General features: G+C 45.6%; 2 protein-coding genes across 2 annotated transcripts; one reads left to right on the forward strand and one right to left on the reverse strand.

Moving 5' to 3' along the window:
* The first annotated feature begins 295 nt into the window (after positions 1 to 295).
* Akip1 (A-kinase interacting protein 1) lies at positions 296 to 7,948 on the forward strand. The gene is made up of 6 exons (XM_020183503.2): positions 296 to 411; positions 603 to 817; positions 1,189 to 1,269; positions 3,428 to 3,532; positions 5,427 to 5,501; positions 7,504 to 7,948. Exons 2-6 carry the CDS (start codon positions 620 to 622, stop codon positions 7,645 to 7,647), a joined length of 603 nt encoding a protein of 200 aa, XP_020039092.1. The 5' UTR covers positions 296 to 411; positions 603 to 619; the 3' UTR covers positions 7,648 to 7,948.
* A 5-nt stretch (positions 7,949 to 7,953) lies between these two features.
* On the reverse strand, positions 7,954 to 18,891 carry C1H11orf16 (chromosome 1 C11orf16 homolog). Its single transcript, XM_074041074.1, is given in 6 exon segments — positions 7,954 to 9,424; positions 12,439 to 13,091; positions 13,712 to 13,946; positions 15,926 to 16,108; positions 18,622 to 18,687; positions 18,690 to 18,891. Coding segments are annotated over 6 exon segments (1,395 nt in total). The 5' UTR covers positions 18,756 to 18,891; the 3' UTR covers positions 7,954 to 9,232.
* Positions 18,892 to 20,305: the final 1,414 nt, after the last annotated feature.

A 20,305-nucleotide genomic window follows, 5' to 3' on the forward strand; every position in this document is an offset into this window, starting at 1 on the left:
AAACAGAAGTGGCCCAAAATAGAGGTTAGCAGGAACAGGCGCTGGAGGCGCCTCCAACAGGAGACCACCTGACTTTACACCACGTTCACCGAGCTAAGCGGCGGAGAAGACCTCTAAGACCATGCCCGGGCCGGAGTGGTCTGGGCCGCGGGAACCACCCAGGACTCCGGACTGCGTACTCCGCAAGCCGCGAGGTCCAGTCCCGCCCTCTACGCTCAGCAGTCACCCCGGCAACACGCTCGTCCGGCGGTGATCTGACGTAGAGAGCGTGGCTGGGGCCAGCCCCGCGCCCGTCGCCCCGCCTCTTCCCTCCTTCCACCAATAGCTTGCTGTGTGGGCGGGCACCAGGAGCTCCGGATCGGCCCCCTTCCCTGGGAACGCTGAGCGCATGCGCCTGGAAGAGCGGGCCGGGTGAGGGGGCTCTTTACCAGGGGGAGGGGGCCGGAAGTGGAAGGGGCCTGCGCCCACAGCCTCTCCCGGGCCGGGCGCCCGCTGGGATGGACGTTGCGGGGGAGGGAACGGGGTGGTCTCCGGGGAAGTCAAGGCCGGGGCTCCCAGCCAGAGCCGGAGCAGGCAGCTGACCCGCCGGTGTTTGTGTGTAGCGCCTGCCCAGGGAGACATGGAGAAGTGCTTGGCGGCAGCGGCGCTGAACGGGGTGGACCGACGTTCCTTGCAGCGTTCGGCGAGGCTGGGTCAAGAAGTGCTGGAGCGGGCCAGGAGGAGGGCGGTGGACTGGCATTCGCAGGAGCGTCCCAGGGGCAGCACAGGGGACCTCTTCCAGCCGGGGCCCGGACCCCAGCGCCTTCTCCCAGGAGAGGTGAGGCGGGTGCTGCAGACCCCGTCACTCCCTGGGCGGGGCCTGGACGGACCCCGCCCTTGGCGGGAAGATGGAAAGCATCAGGACCGTGAGTGGAAAAGTCCTTTGAAAACCGTACTTTTAACACATTCTCGTTACTTAAAAAAAAAATCTTACATGCTACCGTCTGATATTAGAAGAAATCCAGCAAACCTATTTTTTAGGTCCTGGATAAATTGCACGTTGTGTTGAATTCTTTCTCGGTAATACCCTTTTTACTAAAACTTGCAGAGAGAGACCTTCCCAAAAGTAAAAAGGCTTTTTCCAAAATGGTGTCATTTTTCAATAGGGAGTCCCACATCTCACCTGTGACTTGCCGTTTATTCAATTAGGGAGAAGAAAGGCACCAGACCCTTAGTGCTTCCTTCAGAACGATGGCTGAATTCATGGACTACGCTTCAAGTCAGTGTGGGGTAAGTTGGTGTGAATCATGTGGGGAGAATGTAGATGCTTCCTTCTCACCTACCCTGCAGGCCTTGTAACCGGTAATTAAGTCAGGTGGTAAATCCAAGTTAGAATTCATCCAACAGATATGTAATTGACTCTGTGATTGTTGAGGATATAGCAGTAAACCAGCCAGAAAAGGTCTCTTGCACTCATTTTCAGTCTATTGGGGGAAGTTGCTTATTTGCTGGATTCCTCAATTAAGTCAAATATTAGGGTTTTTTTTTTTTTTTAAACTTTGAAAAAAATCTTTAGAATCATTCTAAATTGGAACTTTTGTTTTCAAAATGTATTGAAACAAAGTCTGTAGATAATATCTTTAGGCCTCTAATGCTTGTTTCAAGTTCCCAGTGACATAGTTTTTAAATATGTCCCAGTGGGTCCTTAAGCAGTTGTTGGTGACAAAGATGATCATGTGAAACAGATGCAGGTCCCTGGTTGGGTGTGCAGTTTAACAGTAGGAACCACTTCCAAGGAATCAGACCCATGTTCTGGACTTACTGACTGTAATGTCTGTGAGCCATTTGTCTCTCTCAGTCTTAGCTAAGGCACGTGACCAGAGCAATGAGAAGCTAGGAACACGCTTCAGGACATGAAGCTTAATAATGTATTTTAGCTTTCCATTCCAAAGTTAAGATTTCTAAAGTCCCTTTCTGCCTTTATAGCCTATTTCTTCGGTTTCCACTGAGAGATAAAGACCAGCAAATTGTCATAAATTGTAGATTTAAGTCAAGTTTTTGGTACCATTCATTGAAATGGGTAAACAAAGGTTTTAAGTCCCCCTTGTGAAACCCATACACTTAGGTCATCTTTAAGTACTTTGAGGGAACATTGAAGGTGGAGCAACCAACATTAAAGGAAAACACCTGCATGAAAAGCAAGCTTTGTCTTCTTGGCATCACACCAAACTTAACATTTTGTGAGACTTGTAAGGACTTGTGAGACTTCCTTACTGGTCTGTAAGGAAGAAGAAAGAGTCCCTTGTTTCTGTCCTGCTTTTCAGTTTCATTTGTTGAGATCTTAAAAATTGTAATCTTCCTACATCCTTTATAAAACTCCCTCTGACTCCAAGAATAGCATTCTGACCAATGAGATATGGCTCAGAGAATATTTTTACATTCTTATTTGTACTTTGGTGGTTGTGGAAAAATTTGTAACTTCAGCTCTACTGTAAAGCAATTAACTTAAGCCCTTGGTTCATGGTTCAGTAAAAGGAACAATATTTGTCTTTGGTTTGAGGTTAGCAAATTGATGTTCTTCATGTTGGTTTTCAGTTCAAATCTGTTATGGAATGGAGCCTCAGAGCCTCTTTGCTTCCTGAAGGTTTTAGAGTAGTGTTCTGGGTGTGCCTTCAGAATTTTGAAGCATCCCCTAAAATGTATCATTAGATCCATGTCGTGAGTACTTTCCCTGGCTTCTCATTTTTCTGGTCACATGCCTAAGATACTGTCCCTACAGTAAATTCAAAACAAGCAGGCTGTGATATCTTCATCATTAGTCATAATCAGGGGCAAATCCAAGGTTAACTTGGAGAGGGAGGAAGGAAATAGACAAGAAAAATGTAACTGTTTTCTAATCCTTCGGATTATTCTTAAACTGGAGACCTCTCCTTCTACTCCCCTTGCATGGGAACCCTGGGGAGAAGAGCTGCATAGCTCTTGAGTTAATGTTTCCTTTCCTGCTGTATTTCTAAACCTCGAGAAAATGCACATCATCTTCCCACGTCCTTCTCTGAGACCTGGACAGTAAACATGGAACTGTTCACCAGTGTGTCAGGGGAGGAAGGAAAAGGGTATGTGTTCTTCACAGCTGCGCAAAGACATGCAAGTTGTTTAACCTGGCAGAGAACATGGGGCCTGCCAACCTTTAACTGGCTATAGCTCTTGCTTGCTCCACAGAGGCAGCAGATGGCAGCAAAGTCATGCCAAATGCAGTTTCCTTGTCTGTGGCCACTTTACATGGGCTAAGGCTTGTTTTGTGACTTCAGAGGCCTGTCAAAAGACAAGTAATTTACCTTTGCTCTCTAGCTTCCCTCCTTAACCGTATTGACCCAAGAATTAGAGGATATTTTTGAAAATTTGACCAGAACGTTTAGTTATCTCAGTGTCTTTCACATTACTTCTCTAGAGATACTACTCATCTGTACTGGAAGAAGGAGGGGCAACCCATGTCTATCGTTACCACAGAGGGAAGCCAGACTTGTACTTGTGCTCAGATTTAGACCGTGGTCAGGTATGTGTCTTCATCTGTCCTTTCTGTGCCTGCCGCCTAGCAAGATTGAGACCCTGTTTTTGGGAGCTCCTGCTGGATGCTGTATCATGGGATGCCCATGTAACTCAGCATTACAGTATGCAACAGAAGTGTATCAGCCTTAGAAAAGCCTGAGAGAACTTACAGCAGTGAGCACGAAATAGGAGCTTATCTAAAACATGACAGTGACCTACTTTGCTGTGGGATTCTTGGGCATGCTTAAAAAATTTCACATATCCTCTTTTACATCTAGGAATAGAAAGAGATTTTTTGTGTGTGTGAAGGCTAGAGATTTATTGTTATTTTGTGATTAATAAATTGTCAGATTGCTTATGACACTGTCCCACACCATTCACCAGTACATGAAGACACATGAATACCATCCTTAACAACCTTCTCTAATCATGCCTCCACCCTGACCTTTGTACATGCGTTCCTCCTTGGGAAAGTGTCAGAACAGTACATGGAATGGTGGGCAACCTGACCTCCTGACCATTTTAGAAAGAGATTTTTAATAATTTACATATCTCACAGAGATACTGGTAACTATCATGGCTTTGCTTTTTCGTTTCATTTCTTTTATTTAGATGGGGTCTTGCTCTGGTGCCTACACTGGTTTTGAACTCCTGGGCTCCAGTAGTCCTCCTGCCTCATCCTCAAGAGTAGCTGGAATTACATGCCTGGCTCACAGAATAAAAGATAGTAACATTTACAGCCTTTGACCACAACCTTACCTCTCTTCTACCATATGTCACTGTGGGGCCAAAAGTTCTACTTGTTGAACAGATGTTGGTACTAGTGGTAGTTTTTGTTTGTTTATTTGTTTTGTTTTGGGTTTTTTTTTTGTGCATGTGTGTGGAACTGGAATTTGAACTCAGCTTCACGCTTGCAAAGCAGGCACTCTACTTCTTGAGCTGTACTTCTAGGCAGTTTTGCTGTGGTTATTTTGGAGATGGGGTCTTAAAAACTATTTGTGTAGGCTGACCTTAAACCATAATCCTCCAGATCTCAGCCTCCCAACTAATTTAGGATTACAGTCATGAGTCACCGGCCCCTGGCTCTGGTAGTGGTTTTTGAGGAGAGTAGCCTTTTTTCCCCTTCTTTTTCTTAAACTCTACTAGTTGTACTCAAAGATGGCAAACTTTAATTCCCAAGTTGGATTCTTGACCTCTCTGACCTCTGAGCTATCTTGGGGTGTTAGAGCAGAGAGGTTTAGGAAAACTGTAGGGGCTCGAGCAAAGGAATATGAGTGAAGCTGATAGGTTGGAAGTACTCCCTTCCTTCCTTTCTGGGATACAAAGAGCTCCAGAGCCTGCTTCTTGGTTCCCTTTTCAGGCTTAGCCTGAGCTCTTCTTACTCTCGGGTACATGTGGTGAATAGTCATTTTTCTCTTTCCCCATAAAATGTAAGTTAGTGTCTCTAGGGGAATTGGCTTTCTCAGTCACTACGTTCCTTTAACACCACACACACACTCCTAGAAGCACAGAAGAGAGATTTTTCTGAGAGTCTTTTAAATGTCATCTTTTTTATACTTTGAATCTTCCCTACAATTCACTAACTATATTATAGTCTAGGAAACCAAGATCAGAGAAGTTAAGCAGTCTTAGAAAGTAGCAGGAAATAAGATTTAAATTCAGGTTTGTCTGACTCCAAAGCCCATGTAAGGATAAAAGTAACCATAGGAAACATATGACTAAAAAATACCTTTTAAAATACCTCTAAATTCACTCAAAAGAGCATTAATAATTTAGGTGACAATAAATTAGGTGCAGAACAATTTTCCTGATAAGGTAGGAGAAAATTTCTTTACACTCCAGAAGTCAAAGCCTGAACCCTAATCAATATTTCTACTTGTCTTTTCCATTTGTCTCTTTAGAGAAAAGACAGAGAAAAGACATCCCTTGCTTCAGGAAGCTTCAAATCAGTGTGTGTTCCAGAGGTATCGCAGCCCGTGAGTACAGAACTGCTGGTGTGCTCGACTTTACCGCATTGCAATGCCATGAACCAGTTGACCTGTTAATTATAGCACTCTGTTTGGAAGGGATCTGTAGCATTTTTAATTTGGGTTGTTCTTATACTTGGTGCACAAAAATGTGGTTTGGTGTAAAATTATGTTTTCTTGGTATCCTTTTTTGCTGGAAGTTTCAGGGATGAGCTTTGTGCCTGAACTAATAGTTACAGTTGGAAAGAATGTGAAGTATTCACATCTCAGTCCCTATGGCTCAGCTGGGCTGGCACTAGGTCCTGCTGGAATTTCACCATCTGTTTAAGCAACAGGAGGTCCTGACCCTTCTGCTTAATATAATTTTGTTTCTTGCTGAAATTCTGAAAACATACACATTTGGTGAGATACCAGGTTTCAAAACATTTGAAATTATTTGTTCCCATTTTCCACAAATGTTTCTGAATAAAAAAACATATAATGATGAATTGTTCATTTTTAAGATAAAGTATTCATTAGTTCATAACCCTGGGGAATTTTTTGGAACTTGGGAGAGCTGGAATTTTGAGGAAAGGAACTTTAGGATGTTGCTGCAATAAATTCCTTAGTCTTTGTTTGTATGCAATTGGTCATTAGCCAGGATTTAGAATATACTAGAGTTCATAGCAACTAAGAAATATTCTGCTCCTAGTACACATATGTTGCTAGCCTTAGATGCCTTCATTACTGTTGATTTTTGGTAATGGCAATCTTCCTGACATTTCAGCGTTGGAGTCACAGATGCCAATCTGACCCCAGTGTTGCCTTGTGAGCAGGCACATGGAGCATCCTTGGCCTTCTGTGATTCCGATGCAGCCATATTTTCTGCAACTTAACTTTTGTTTATTTACACAGTTGACAACCAATAAACAATTGTGGCATTGCCATATACATTCCTACCAGTTTAATAGTAGACCTAATTTTGCAGAAATTAGGTATGATAGGATTAAAAATAAAGCAGGTTTTTTTAAAAAATGGCTTCAAATCTATCTGCACGACAAGGCAAGGAGAGAATTTCATAAGAGTGTAAGTTTCCTGTAGCAAAATTTACTAGCCAGTACTTGCATTTTTCTCCCAGGTGTGGTGTTAGAAATGGCAGCTTCTCTGCACAATAAGGGACTCAAGTGGTAGGCTGCCTGCTTAGCGAGTGTGAGGCCCTGAATTCAAACCCCAGTATCACCAAAAAAAAAAAAAACAGAAATAGCCTCTGCCTGTGGCTGCTTCTGAGCATTGTGCAAGCATGCAGCAGCATCCTGGCTGTCACTTTGGTGGGTCTTTTCTGATTTTGTGAATTTGTCCTTTTGCTACTTGAACTGAGATCCATTCTCTCCCTGTGCATCTGCTATGACCTGCTTCCCAGCCATGTGTGATGTCTAGCTTTGGAGAATGGTTTGTGCTCTAAACACAAACTTTCCCATGAATTCCACCTTTCCAGTCCTCCAAGGAAGGGCTTTTGCCAACTAACATGACAAAATGGATCTACTCATTGTTCTTAGCTTTAGGAGAAAAGAAATGCTTCACCTTCCTGATGATGAATTTAGCAAAGCACAATTAAAAAGTAGTTCTCATTATTCCAAGGGACCTTGCTGTCACTGCCAGTCTCTTGTCTGCTTGCAAGTGCCACTGTCTGCTTTTGATCCCCCCAGATAAGGACCATTAGACTTTTCCTCTGCCTAATTCTTACTCCAACTAGAGTGTTGTTTTTATAGCCCTTCCTATTCCTGTAACACTTTAGCATTTACAGAGCATTTTCACATGCTTACTTGTGAGGTAGGCATTATCACAGATTTAGAAACAAAGGAACAAGCATAGCGGCCACAGCTTACCTAAATGATAGGTCTGTTATATAACCAAGCTGAGCCTTTGAACATAACTTCTGTCTCCCACTTTGACACTTCATTCCATCACACCTCTGCCACACAAAGGCAGCCTAGTGAAGGCTCTAAATTGCTATGTCCTCTTTTTCTTCCAGACCAAGGACATCTCTAAGGACCTCTACATAGAAGTATACCCAGGGACCTATTCTGTCACTGTGGGCTCAAATGCCTTAACCAAGAAGACTCACGTGGTCGCAGTTGATTCAGGACAAAGTGTGGACTTGGTCTTCCCTGTATGATGTTGACCATCACTGCCATCACATCATTCTTTTTAAGTAGCAAGAAGAATAAAGCCACTGTATGATTCTCTTAATAATGATGCATTAATCCTGCTTTTAGTGCTGACTGCAGCGTCAGCCTTCCTGGGACCTGGAGTCTGTCTCTTTCAGTGCCCATTTTAATTTGAGAGTATACAAGTCCCCCATCCAGATTTGCCTAAAAGCAATAATGTGATGAGATGATGCTGTCTGAACAATTTTTACTGCTGGCTTTCCAAGTAAAGGTTAATTATGATAATAAAGGGAGAGATTTGGAAACGGAGAGGATTCATTTTTATTGGTATTAAAAAAAAGATAAAACACAGTATGTATGTCCCACATGTGTAGGCTTTTTGAAAAGATGACAGAGGCTATGGACACATTTGCCCAAAGCAGGCCAACCACACTCTGTGGCTTCTGTGGAAGAGGCCTCCTCAAGCAGTCTCACCAGGCCTGGGCCACCAGTTCCTGTGCCCCTACAGTCACAGCAGTGCTTTTCTGCTGCTCATCTGCAGGGAGGTTCTAATGCAGTGAAGATGCTGCTGCACACTCGATTCTCACCTGCAACCTGTGCTCTGCTTCCTTCCACCGAAGAAGGCCTTGTCAGCCACTTTGCAGCTCCTCCTCAATTATTTACCACCATATCCTTTAACTTTCTGTGAGGAAAAACAAATCCTGAATCTTATTCTGACCATAATTTTAAAGATTAAAAGTCACTGATTTTAGCTAGGCAAGGCAGTGTGTACCTCTAATCCCAGCTGCTCTGGAGGCAAGGCAGAAGGATCATGCTAGGCAGTTTGTAGGCCCTGTCTCAATAATAGATCCTATCTCAAAACAGGATAAAAGTAAAAGGACTAGGAGCATGCAAGGCCCTAGGTTCAATCCATAGTATTGTGCAAAAAAAATCACTGATTTTAACAAGTCACTGATGTGTCCCAAACTTTTTTAAGCTACCACACCAACAGTATTGTTGCACCTTCCCAGTTGCTTGGTTAGTTAGCTCATTTTGAACTTAGCAGCTCTTTCTTCAGGAAAAATGTCAGTTTTTGACAAAAACAGTGTTTGCCTTTTGTTTTTAAAGATCATCGCTGGATAATTTTAACCAGTATTCCATATGTGAACTGAATTACCACATTATCCAAAATATGATCCACAAGCCTAGAAATAGCCCAGTTATCCAAACCCAACCAGAAACCTGCTAGAAAACTACCCAGCCAAATATAAACTACACTATTAATGTCCAATCAAATAGTCCAACCTTTTATTCTGGCGTCCTTATACTTAGGTTGTTTTAAATAAGAGAACAGTCTCCCATGAACAGAAGGCCGAGTGAAGCAGACCTGTGTCCTACACCATGGGGCAGAAGGTCATGTGCATGGGGACCTTAGCTCCACCCATAAGCCTATGATGAACTTTATGGATTCTGTCAGCCTTCTAAAATTCTATGCATAATTTGGTATGTGCAGCTTTATGGGAAGAGTTTCACCATTCGCAAAGGGAAATGTAACCCCAGAAGTTCTAAAAACCCCTTCCCAGATACTCTGCTTTGTCCAGATTCTCAGGGTTTTTAATTTAAGGAAAACTTTCCCCTTTTATATGTTACAGTACACTGCCTTAGTTTTCTGTGTTCGGCTTCCTCTGGCAGGGTCTGCCATGGCTTCGTGTTGGTTGCTTTCAGGGCCAGCTCTTGGGTAGTCCCCATTACCACAGTTTGTGCTCTCTCCTTTTTGTTGTCTTCGGATGTTGCCACGTCTTGTTCCTAAACACCAAATCAATCAGTTATGTTGAGTATGCCACCATTTTGAGAGGATTACTCTTAACGACAAGGAGAGCTATATCAAGGATCGCTGAATCTTCTAAGTCTCTGTAAGCTCCTAGTAGTCTGTGATTTTAAAAATGAAGTTTGTTAATCATTGCTGGCCATTATGTTTTTGGGAAAGGTTATTTATTTTTACATCCATATTTGAAGTTAGAAGTTATCACACATGATTTTCAAACAGCCAGTAGGCAAAACAAAGGTTACCTGCTGTCACCAGAAGACAGGAAATGGGACTTCTGAGGACTAGTAAATCTAAAAAGGGAAGGAACAGGCTGAGCATGGTGATGCACACCTGTAATCTCAGCACTTCAGAGGCTGAGGCATTGGAATTGCAAGTTTGAGGCCAGCCTGGGCCACATAGACCTTGTCTCAAAAAACTAAAATTGAAAAGAAGGAATACTTAAAATTTGTTTTAAAACTATAGATTGAATCCTGCTTGAGTCATGAGCAAAAGAGGGGAGCACCATGAGGGATGGAAGCCTGTAAATCTGGCCTCCCTGAGGTTATTAGGATCACTAATAACCTCACTGCCTCACTAATGAACTCACTGCCTGTCACTGACAGGAACTAAAAGTGTGGAGGGCAGAGGGCCCCATACAACAGAATTCTTTCACAAAAGGCAGAGCTCCAGACTGATGGTCAAGCATCAGTGCTTGAGAGAACTGCTAGAAGTACCCTCTGATTCAGTACTGATATTTATTGCTGATTAATTTACCAAGCATATTTAGGAGAAGCAAAACACATTTCCTTAAAACAACACAAAATCTGGAAGGGAAAAAAGAAGAACTGTTATTTGCCATTCTTTCCAGCCCTGACCCACACATGGTTTTCTGTACTTCATTTTTTGCTACTTAGCTCTGACAGGCAATACTGCATTATGACCCGGGATGGATCAGACCCCATTTTCCATACCCCATCCTGGGCATGCTTTCCATTATTTTGGGAACATGCCCGATGATGCCCTGTGGGTCAGCCCCAGAAATTAACCTTCCTCTGAGTGTAACGAAAGATCCAGGACCCAAAGGTACTATATTTCTCTTCTTTATAGCTAATTATTAGTATTTGTGTGTGTGTGTGTGTGTGGTACTGGGGTTTGAACTCATGGCCTACACCTTCAGCCACTCCACCAGCCCTTTTTTGTGATGTTTTTTTTCCAGATAGGGTCTCGAGAACTATTTGCCTGTCTGGCTTCAAACCTCCATCCTCCCGATCTCTGCCTCCCAAGTAGCTAGGATTAAAGATGTGAGCCATCGGTGCCTGGCTTAGAATTTGTTTTTGAGGGAAAAATTTTTGGCATGGATCTGTTTAAATAGGGTGTCAGGGAGGGAGACTGAATGTAGGTTCAAGTGGCTTTGGGCAGTTGAGATAAGAGCGGTGCATGCATAGGGCCAAGGAGAATTTGTGTGGACTGAATTGGATTTGGAACCAGTCTAGAGATTGCTGTTGAGCAAGTAGCAGCAGTGGGAGCACAGATACCTGGAGCATGTCTGAACCCATGGCTCCTCAGCTACCCCACCCCTGTTGCTTCTCTCCCCAGTACTAGGTCTGGTGATGATTTCAGTTGCACCCACAGATTCCCATCTGTTGGATAGGTACAGCTTCTCTTTCTCCAGGCTGTGCTGAAGCAGGAGGTTAACTCCTCCTGGCTATGGAGGACTTAGCATGAAAACTGGATTTGGGCACCATTCTTTTTATATCATTACCTGTTGGAAGGGCAGATCTCAGAAACAGATGTTTCTGAGTAGCTTTGCCAAGGGTTACCATTGTGAGGTTGCACAGAAGCCCAGGACTTTCCCCCTCCAACCTATATTTTCAATATAGAGCTTCATCTTGGAGAGGAGAGGAAGTTGGCTGGCTTGAGGTGGGTTCTTGTCCCTCTAATTATTTCCCTATCTCTGGGAAGCCAGAGAACACCTGCAACCCTCATTTCAATACAAGTGCAGGCCCTGGGGTCCAAGGAATTACCCAAGAAAGTTTCTCAGCGTAGAAACAATTTCCCAGCTTTCTGAGATGGGAGACTAATAAAGTCCTTACCCTTGCAGCAAGAGTGAAACCCTCTGGACTGAGCAGTCCTCCTGGCAATGGCTTCAAACAAGTACATGCAGTGAGTCCCAGTGTGACTCAGAGTGGCTCCCAGTGTGGGCAGTGCCTAAAGACTCTTATATTCTTAGCTGTGGTGTTCCTTAGCACTCACAGCATGCCTGCCCCACATGCCCTTTCACAGAACATCAAATCAGTGACTTTGGGGCCCCCATGTTCTAGTGTAGGGCTGATCCAGGCCACGTTCTTCACAGTGCTCTGCCACCTGACCTAGGCTTCTGCTCTTTCTGGTCCCTCTTGGGAATTTAGATAGGATGGGTGTAAGGCATCCATATGCTGCTCCCCAAACCTACCCAGGTGTGTTCTTTACCTCAGAATGAGGTAAAGAAGCTTGGGGATGGCTGCAGACTGCCAGTGTCAACACTGGTTCCCAGTTATTCACAGACAATGAGCAGCATCCAGCAGGGTGTTGCTCTTCCCACTGTGACTTCTGAAGGGGTGAGTGTAGCCTGATGACCCATGTTTAAGGACCAGTTCTGTGTTTCTCCAGGTACAGATTCTAATGAATACCTGGAGGCATTTTTAACTTTCATTTAGAGAAAAAAAAGGCTACCAGGAAAGAAAGAAGGGAGCAAAAAGGGATGATGGCAGTGTCCTGTCAGCAGAGACTAGTGAAGAAAGAAAAAGACAGGTTATTAAATAGGCATGAAAACTTGTGCACAAAGGTCAGCCATCCCTCCTGTTTCATTCATAGTTTAAATGGAAGCCTACCATTTCTCTCTTCTCAGTGCCCCTTCCACATGGCCAGCCTCCCATTATTGCTTCCAAGGCCAGCAGAGTGCACAGGTGCATCGGATTCCTAAGAGACACATGGAAGGGGCAAGCAGCCCCTGCCTTGGAAGACAGCTCCACACTCTTGGTATACCTGGCTTCCCAGGACACGGCTCAGGCCCATTTCTCCTCCAGTACCTCCACGGTGGCTGGCAAGGGCTGCACTGCCTTGGAGACTTCTGAGGAAGGATGGGGTCAGTGTTGACTGCGCTGTCTACCATCAATCTCTGGGGAAGGCCTATCTCCAGATAGTTCTCCAAATAGTCTTCTTCACAAGAAGAGGAGGAAACGGCCCCAGGACTGTGCACTGCTATTGCCTTCTCTTTAGGACCCTCAAGGGGCAAAAGCCATGCTGTGGGCTTCAGCTCTGATTCTGGGAGTTCTCTGGCTGTGACCTCTGAGGCCCTAGTTAGAGAGCACCGGGTGGGGCCTGCCAAAGGGCACCAGCAGAGGCAGCCCTGGCACAGTAGCTGGCAGCAGGCAGGGGGGTGGCAGGGAGGGCACAGGAACGGAGTATCCAGAGGAGACCTGTTGGTGATGCATCCAGGGGTTGGCACCAGCAGGGAGCAGCAAGAGGCCCAGAGTTGGGGACTGGGGTGCTCCCTGGGGCAAGGCTTGCGCAGCCTTTCCACAGCCTTCTTCCAGACAGCGAGAGGCACCCACCTGACCCCACCTAGAGGCACTTTAGCTGTTTTGCCATTCCAGAAGTAAACAGTGATTTCTTCTTCCTTTGATGCTATGCAAGAGAAAAGGACAACATTTTGTTATAATTACCTCTTCTTTATGGTGGGATAAAGGATCTCCTATCCCCAGAGGCAAAGTCTCAGCCCCTGCCTCTCTGCTCTGTCTGTCTGGCTCCTCACAGACCCCTCTTCCTGGAGAGCCTATGGGAAGGTCCCTCTAATTGTACCACACTGGCCACTACCTTCCTGGTGGACTTGCTGGAGCCTCATTGTCTCCTGCGCTCCAAGATGAACTTTTTCATGCAAAACCATAATCATCCTCAGTAGAAGCTTCCTGCCTTTCTCTGAAAGGGTGGTGAGTCCTTGTGTGATCCCAGGGTAACCCCATTACACTACAGTTTACCAATGTAGTCATGGTAATTTGTCATTTTCTCTGAGTAAAAAAATTATAACCTGGAAGATATGAGGACATAAGAATTCTTTTTTTTTTTTTTTTTTTTTTGGCAGTGCTGAGGATCCAACCCAGAGCCTTGCTAGGCAAGTACTCCGCCACTGTGCCACAATCCCACATCCCCAGCCCAAGATCCTTTTTTTTTTTAAATCTCTAAGTCCCCTAAGCTCTGGCCTGATCACCTGGCTTCTGGGGACAGATGGTCAGAGCAGATTCCCTTACCTCTCTGGGGGTCTCTCATCTTCAAGCCCAAGAGAACAGTGCCAGGGCCATACCGCTGTCGGTCTGGCTCCCAGGGTGCCAGCACCGTGTCCCCAGGTTGCAGAGAATAGTCCACAGATGGTGAGAGCTGAATCACATCTTCTTCCAAGACCACACTCTGCCTCTGGGCTGGGAGATTTGGGCCTGCGACAGAGGGAGACTCAAATTCTACAACCAGGATCCCCTGCCGCTCCAACTGTGGGAAAGAAAGCAGAGTAAGAGTTGGCATTAGAAAGCCAGCACCAAGGGTCCCTACAGTGCCCCAGAACCAGGCTCTGGGTCTTCCTTACAAACAGTGAGGGCTCTCCAAAGGAAGGAAGGGGCGGGTGCTGTTTAGATCCAATTAAAGTCATGGGACTGTTGCCCCACCCTCTGCATCTTCTTGCCACGGGCATCTCTTGTTTATCACTTCCTGCCTTTCCTTGCCATTCTTTTCCTTTGCCTGTTTTTCTTTCCTCCTACCAAATTTTTGGTCTGCAATTCCCAGGAGTAACTTGGTCCTCTGGACCTTTCGCCACTGGACTACTTTGCCCCAATGTATTTCTCTCTCCCCCTCCCCCAATACTGCTATGATCAAGCCGACCAGGAGTGGTTCATTATTCATCTATGCGGCCCATGTGGACGAGGAGGGATTGCAGTCATCGTGCAGCCTTCATCCTGCCCTAGAGCCAACGAGGAAAGGCTTAGCTAAATGAATAGCAAATAAGAGAAAGAGAACTTAAGCTAATAAAAAGTGAAGCTGGCTTGAGTACTCAGTTTGATTTTGAAGAAAAATTCTAGTTACAAATTATTTTTAACAAGTCGCTAGGTAGAACCTATATTTGAGCAAACTGCTAACATTTAATTTGAATTCACCTATCATTACTTAAAAATGACAATACGACTTTTGATTGGAAATTCTTTAATTCTTCTTTTTTTGTTTTGTGGCATTAAGGATTGAACTCAGGACCTTAAGCTCTAGAAGCTGGGTCACACCTGAGTTCTTTTGCTGTCAGTTTGTTTCTCAGAGAGGGTCTCACACTTTGCTTTGGCTGTCCTCAAATGGCAATCCTCCGATCTTCGCCTCCTGAGTAACTGGAATCACAGATGGGAGCCAGCACACTTGGCCAGAATTCATATTTTTTGAGAATTCATACTAGTTTTCCCTGCATTGATCCACAGTCACAAAGTCTGACTGAATACAGAAAAATACTAAAGAAGCAAGGAACCATTAAAGTAAAGGCCAGGCCTGGCCCACAGTGTGCAAAAATGAACCTCTGTGTGCACTAGCAGGTGTGCCTGCAAATGGGAAGGAATTCTGGTGCCCTGTCTCCCAGACTAGGCCCATAATTCAGTGTACTGAATTTTCCTGAACAAAGTCCCCCCTCCCTTTTTTTTCCTTTTAGCAGTTCTGGGATTTAACTCTGGCCCTCACGCTTGCTAGGCAGGCTGTCCTACCACCTGGGTCACCCTGCCGCCCAGCTTGGTTTTGAAATAGGGTCTGAATAACTTTTTGTTTGTGTTGGCCTCTCCTCCCACTCTCTACCTCCAGAGTAGCTGGGATTATAGCCGTGAGCTATAATCTGGCCCCAAACAAAGTACTTTTAATGTACTTTTCCTTCACTATTATGGGTTGAAGTGTGTCTTCCTTCCCACCAAATTCATAAGGTGAAGTCCTAGTGTATTTGGGAATAGGGTCACTGCAGGTGTAATTAGTTAAGATGATGTCATAATGAGCATGGCAGACCCCAAATCCAGTATGGCAGATGTCCTTATAAAAAGGGAAAATTTGAATAGACACATAACTGAAGGAGAAAGATGTGCAAGGTTGAAGGCAGAGATCAGGGTGATAATTATACAAGCCAAGCAAGGAACACAAAGATTGTCAACAAAAACTGAAGCTAGGAAAGGGGCATGGAACAGATTCTTCCTCACAGCCCTTAGAAAGAGCCAACCCTGGCACTATCTGGCCTGCCTCAGGAGTGACACATAGATTTCTGTTGTTTAAGTCACTCTGCTTATAGCACTTTGATACACAACCCTAGCAAACTGATACACTCACTGATAATGCCTGGTTGCTTTTACAATCTGACTATGGAATGTCTGTGCTTATCCAAGAAACCAAACTTCTGGGCACCCACAGCTAGGGAAAATCAGAGGAGCATGCCAGGGAGTTGCTGGGAGTCAGGGACTTACCTCTGGAGTGGCCTTTATCTGAGCCCGGTAATAAAAGCCATCTGGATCTCTTCTTGCCAGGACCTGGCTGCCAACAGCATCTCCAACTCTTCCAGGCTGGCCAGGGCCCTGCCACGCTGGATCAGCCATGTGGCAACATGGGTGATCAGAGGCATACCTGGATAAAAGAAAATGAAACAAGAGGGTGAACACAGAGCCCTAAAAACATCAAGGGACACATTTCATAGTCAGATCTGTGAAGTACCATGGGCATGGGAATGACATGGTGATCTATGACTTCCTATAAGATAAAGTAAACTTTTGGGAGGGGCAGAAGGTGATGACAGTGAAGTGAGCCATCATTTAAAATATTTTTTATTCATTTATTCACATGTGCATACATTTTTTGGGCCATTTCTCCCCCTGCCCCCCCCACCAACCTTTCTCTCCCAACCCCCCTCACTTCCAGGCAGAACTTGTTCTGCCCTTTTCTCCAATTTTGTTGACGAGAAGACATAAGCAATAACAAGAAAGACAAAGCGTTTTTGCTGGTTGAGTTAAGGATAGCTATACAGAGAGATTCCTAGCATTGCTTTCATGTACAAATGCATTACAACCCAGGTCGATTCACCTCTAACTGACCTTTTCTCTAGTTCCTGATCCCCTTCTCATATTGGCCTCTGTCACTTTAAGGTTTCTGTATTAGTTCCTCTGCAGTGGGGACATCAAACACTTTCATGTTTTGGGTTTCTTACCTATCCCCATACCTCCTGTGTGTGCTCTCCCCTTATCATGTGACCCAAGTCCAACCTCATTGCTGTATTTGCCCTAGATCTAATGTCCGCATATGAGGGAGAACATGTGATTTTTGATCTTCTGAGTCTGGCTAACCTCACTCAGAATGATGTTCTCCAGTTCCATCCATTTACTTGCAAATGATGAGATTTCATTCTTCTTCATGGCTGAGTAAAATTCCATTGTGTATAAATACCACATTTCTTGATCTATTCGTCAGTAGTGGGGCATCTTGGCTGTTTCCATAACTTGGCTATTGTGAATAGTGCCACAATAAACATGGGTGTGCAGGTGCCTCTGGAGTAACCTGTGCCAAATTCCTTTGGGTATATCCCCAGGAGTGGGATTGCTGGATCATATGGTAGATCTATGTTTAGATTTTTAAGAAGCCTTCAGACTTTTTCCCAGAATGCTTGCACTAGTTTGCATTTCCACCAGCAGTGTACGAGGTGGACCATCATTTTTATATTGGGAATTATTTCAAGGTAACCAAAAGGTAATTGGTTTTGATATATGTAAGTTAATTGATGCTTGTTCCAGGACTCGACCACAGACCAGGAACAGGTGCTGGGAGGTGAATTCCAAGACTGCGTGTGGGGCTCCGGAATGAGGCATGAAAGTGTGGATGACACGGCACAGGAACAAGATTGTAAGTCATGTAGCACACAGGCTGGGGGATGAGGAAGTGTTGGAGCAGGGCAGCACAGAGGAGCTGACTAAGGGCTGGTGGGACAGGAAAAGGAGAGGCCAGTTCTGGGAACTGTGTGGGCAGCTGGCTGTGGGGAGCTTCAGAATGAGGGTTTAGGTTTTCAAGAAGCTGTTTTGCGGGCAAGCCTGAGTACAAAGATGACTGGAACAGCATGGTCCAAATAGGTGCATCAAGAAAAGGAGCAATTAAGGCTGGGGGTGTGGCTTAAATGGTGGAGCTCAAGGTCTTGCAAGGTCTTGAGTTCCAACTCTAGAATTGGGAAGGGAAAAAAAAGGTATATCTCCAGGAAAGGGAGGCATGAGCAATTAAAGACCATTTGGGCTGAGGTCTGTCTCCCTAACCTGGGCAGACTGAATTGAGTACCACCAATCTGATCCCTGGAAATTACACAATTTATATATGCCACAGGGTGAGGTTCCTTTGTCCTCTTCCAGGCACACTTTAGACAGCTGACTGAGAATACTATTGATAACTGTCCTGGGGCAGTTGAGGATTTAAAAAAAAAAATTTATTCATTTATTCACATGTGCATACATTGGGCCATTTCTCCCCCCTGCCCCCTGCCCCCTCCTGCGCCCCTCCACCCCCCAGTTGAGGATTTTCGCCTGTCATATAGGGTTAGGATTTGTGAAGGAAGCCTGCTGGCTCCAGGCTCACTTACCCCTGTGCCTCCATCACTCAGCATATAACACATGGAAAGCTCCTGGCATAGAAGTAGCTCAGTTGTTAGTTCTTTCCTCTTTCCTCCTCCCCGGTGGCAAGGGCTCCTGGAGGAAGCTCATTCCTCCTTCACAAGCCCTAACCCTGGTGACAATTGACGTTCATGCAGACTAAATGCTGAGAGAACCAATGACCTGGAGCTCCCCTTAGTTGGCTGCAGAAAATCTAATTTCTCATTTATGCCACAGCAAGTCTCAGAGCTGATGGAAAAGTGAGCCAGAACCTTTGTGACAGGTCATTCCTGACTGGCTTTTCCCTCCCATGCCAACTGTGATAGCCACAACTCTGCATCAAGTGGGACAAAGCCAGGTCAACAGGAAGGTTAGTGGGAGAACAGTGTAGGCTGGGACCCCACAGGCCAAACAGTAAAGAACCCTTCAGCCTCCCCAGGAAGCAAGCTCTGTGCCTCATGGGACACATTTAGAACCAGGAACAGAGGGAAAAGAAGTGGGGGGAGGGGGGTTAGACGCCTTACCTTGTGAAAGTGTGGTGGCCAGGGAGCCAAGGGACAGGTGAAGGAGAGGTTCCGGGATGGAGCAGTGTAGTCCTGGCCTGGAGCGCTTTCAGGGTTGTGGTCACACTGCAGTATTTGGGCAAAGGCAGCCCAGACCAAGTGGAGGATTGCATGGCCTTCAGAGAACCCACCTGCAACAAGCACCACCATTAGCTGAGATGCAGCTCACAGCCCAACAGAGGGCACCTGGGTGAATGGGAGCAGCTCCTGGGTAGCTACCTCGGGGGATGGCTGAGGCTCAGCCCTGTTCCACAGACACCCAGAGTTTCCTCTTTGGATCGTCAGCTCAGGAAGCAGGGGAGGGATTGGAAGAGCAAAGCAGTGTAAGACACCCTGCTGAAAGTCCTTTCAGGCTGAGTGCTCTTCCCCTTTGTGCCTCAGTTACTGCTGGGGAGGGTATGTAGGAAGCACCTACACATTCGTAGCTCAACACACACTAGGTTTTCCCTTCTTCCTCCCCAGTGTCAGGGGGAAGCCCATTCTTCCTTCACAAACCTACCTCAAGCCAGACTCCCCTCCTTGCCTGGTCCCTGAGATCTCAGGACCATCCCTTCAGTAGACATGTTTAGAGTGACATCTGCCACCCACAGCCCAAGATCATTCTAAGCCACCAGAGCCCCCACCCAAGTCCACAGATCTGATCCCAAAGGGACTTACCCACAGCCCCAAGTCTGGCCTCCACCTCAGCCCCTTCTGATAGGGCTCTGGGCCTCAACCCAACCAAGCAGGTTGCCAAGCAAGTTGCCATGGACGCAAGCCAGCAGGGAATGCTGTCAGCCTGTGTGAGTGAGCACTGAGCATGTGCAGGGGGTGACAGAGGCCTTGGCATATTCTCTTTTCTCTTTGAGGTAAAGGGGGAGAGGAAGGAGGATGGAAAATATGGCCTCAATTCCCAAAAGCTTAGGCTTCCCTACTGCCGGAAAAGTCATTCACTTATGGTAGGAAGCCCTTGTGAACCCATGGGGGTTCTGTGAGGGGAGGGGAGCTGACACCTGTAGAAACTCAGGGCTGTTGATCTGCCTCCACCTGTGTAGGCACTAGGCTGGAAGGAGGGGTGGTTGGCCTAGGGCCTCTAAGAGAATGTCATAGTTTAAAACAAAATAACCAAAGACATGTTTGTAACAGACAGGACTCTACTGAGGAGCAGAGGCGTGGTGACCGCTAGGACTGTGGGGAAGTAGACACTGATGAGCAAAGAACAGAAATCTAAATTCTATTATTGAAACATCCATGGGAGGAGGCTGGCATTTTGGGGCCCCTGACAATCTCTGTGCCCTGATTATATGCCTGATACTGTGTTCAGTGGAGAATATAAAAAAAAAGTATACTGGGACATTTGTGGGTGTCTCCCCCACATCCAGTGCCTGCTTCCACCCGTTCCTGTTTCTGCCTAGAAGTCCATGTGCATAGAGGCTGAGGCCCCCAGTTCCAGGGCTGGAATGATGGCACATTCCATCCTCCTGGTGACAGGGGTTCATGAGGCCTGCTCTATTCCTGAACCTCTCTAGTCAGAGTGAGCCTCAAGACCCTCTTTGCTGAGAATCTTGGGTTATAGACTTTTTCTTTTCTTCTTATGCACAGATAAGAAGGCATATAATTCTAAGAGATTCTAATAGCCTTTTTGGGGTACTGAAGCTATTTTTTGGAGGAAGTCATAGAATGT

The sequence above is a fragment of the Castor canadensis genome, chromosome 1 (assembly GCF_047511655.1).
Source record: "Castor canadensis chromosome 1, mCasCan1.hap1v2, whole genome shotgun sequence".
Classification (NCBI taxonomy): Eukaryota; Metazoa; Chordata; class Mammalia; order Rodentia; family Castoridae; genus Castor; species Castor canadensis.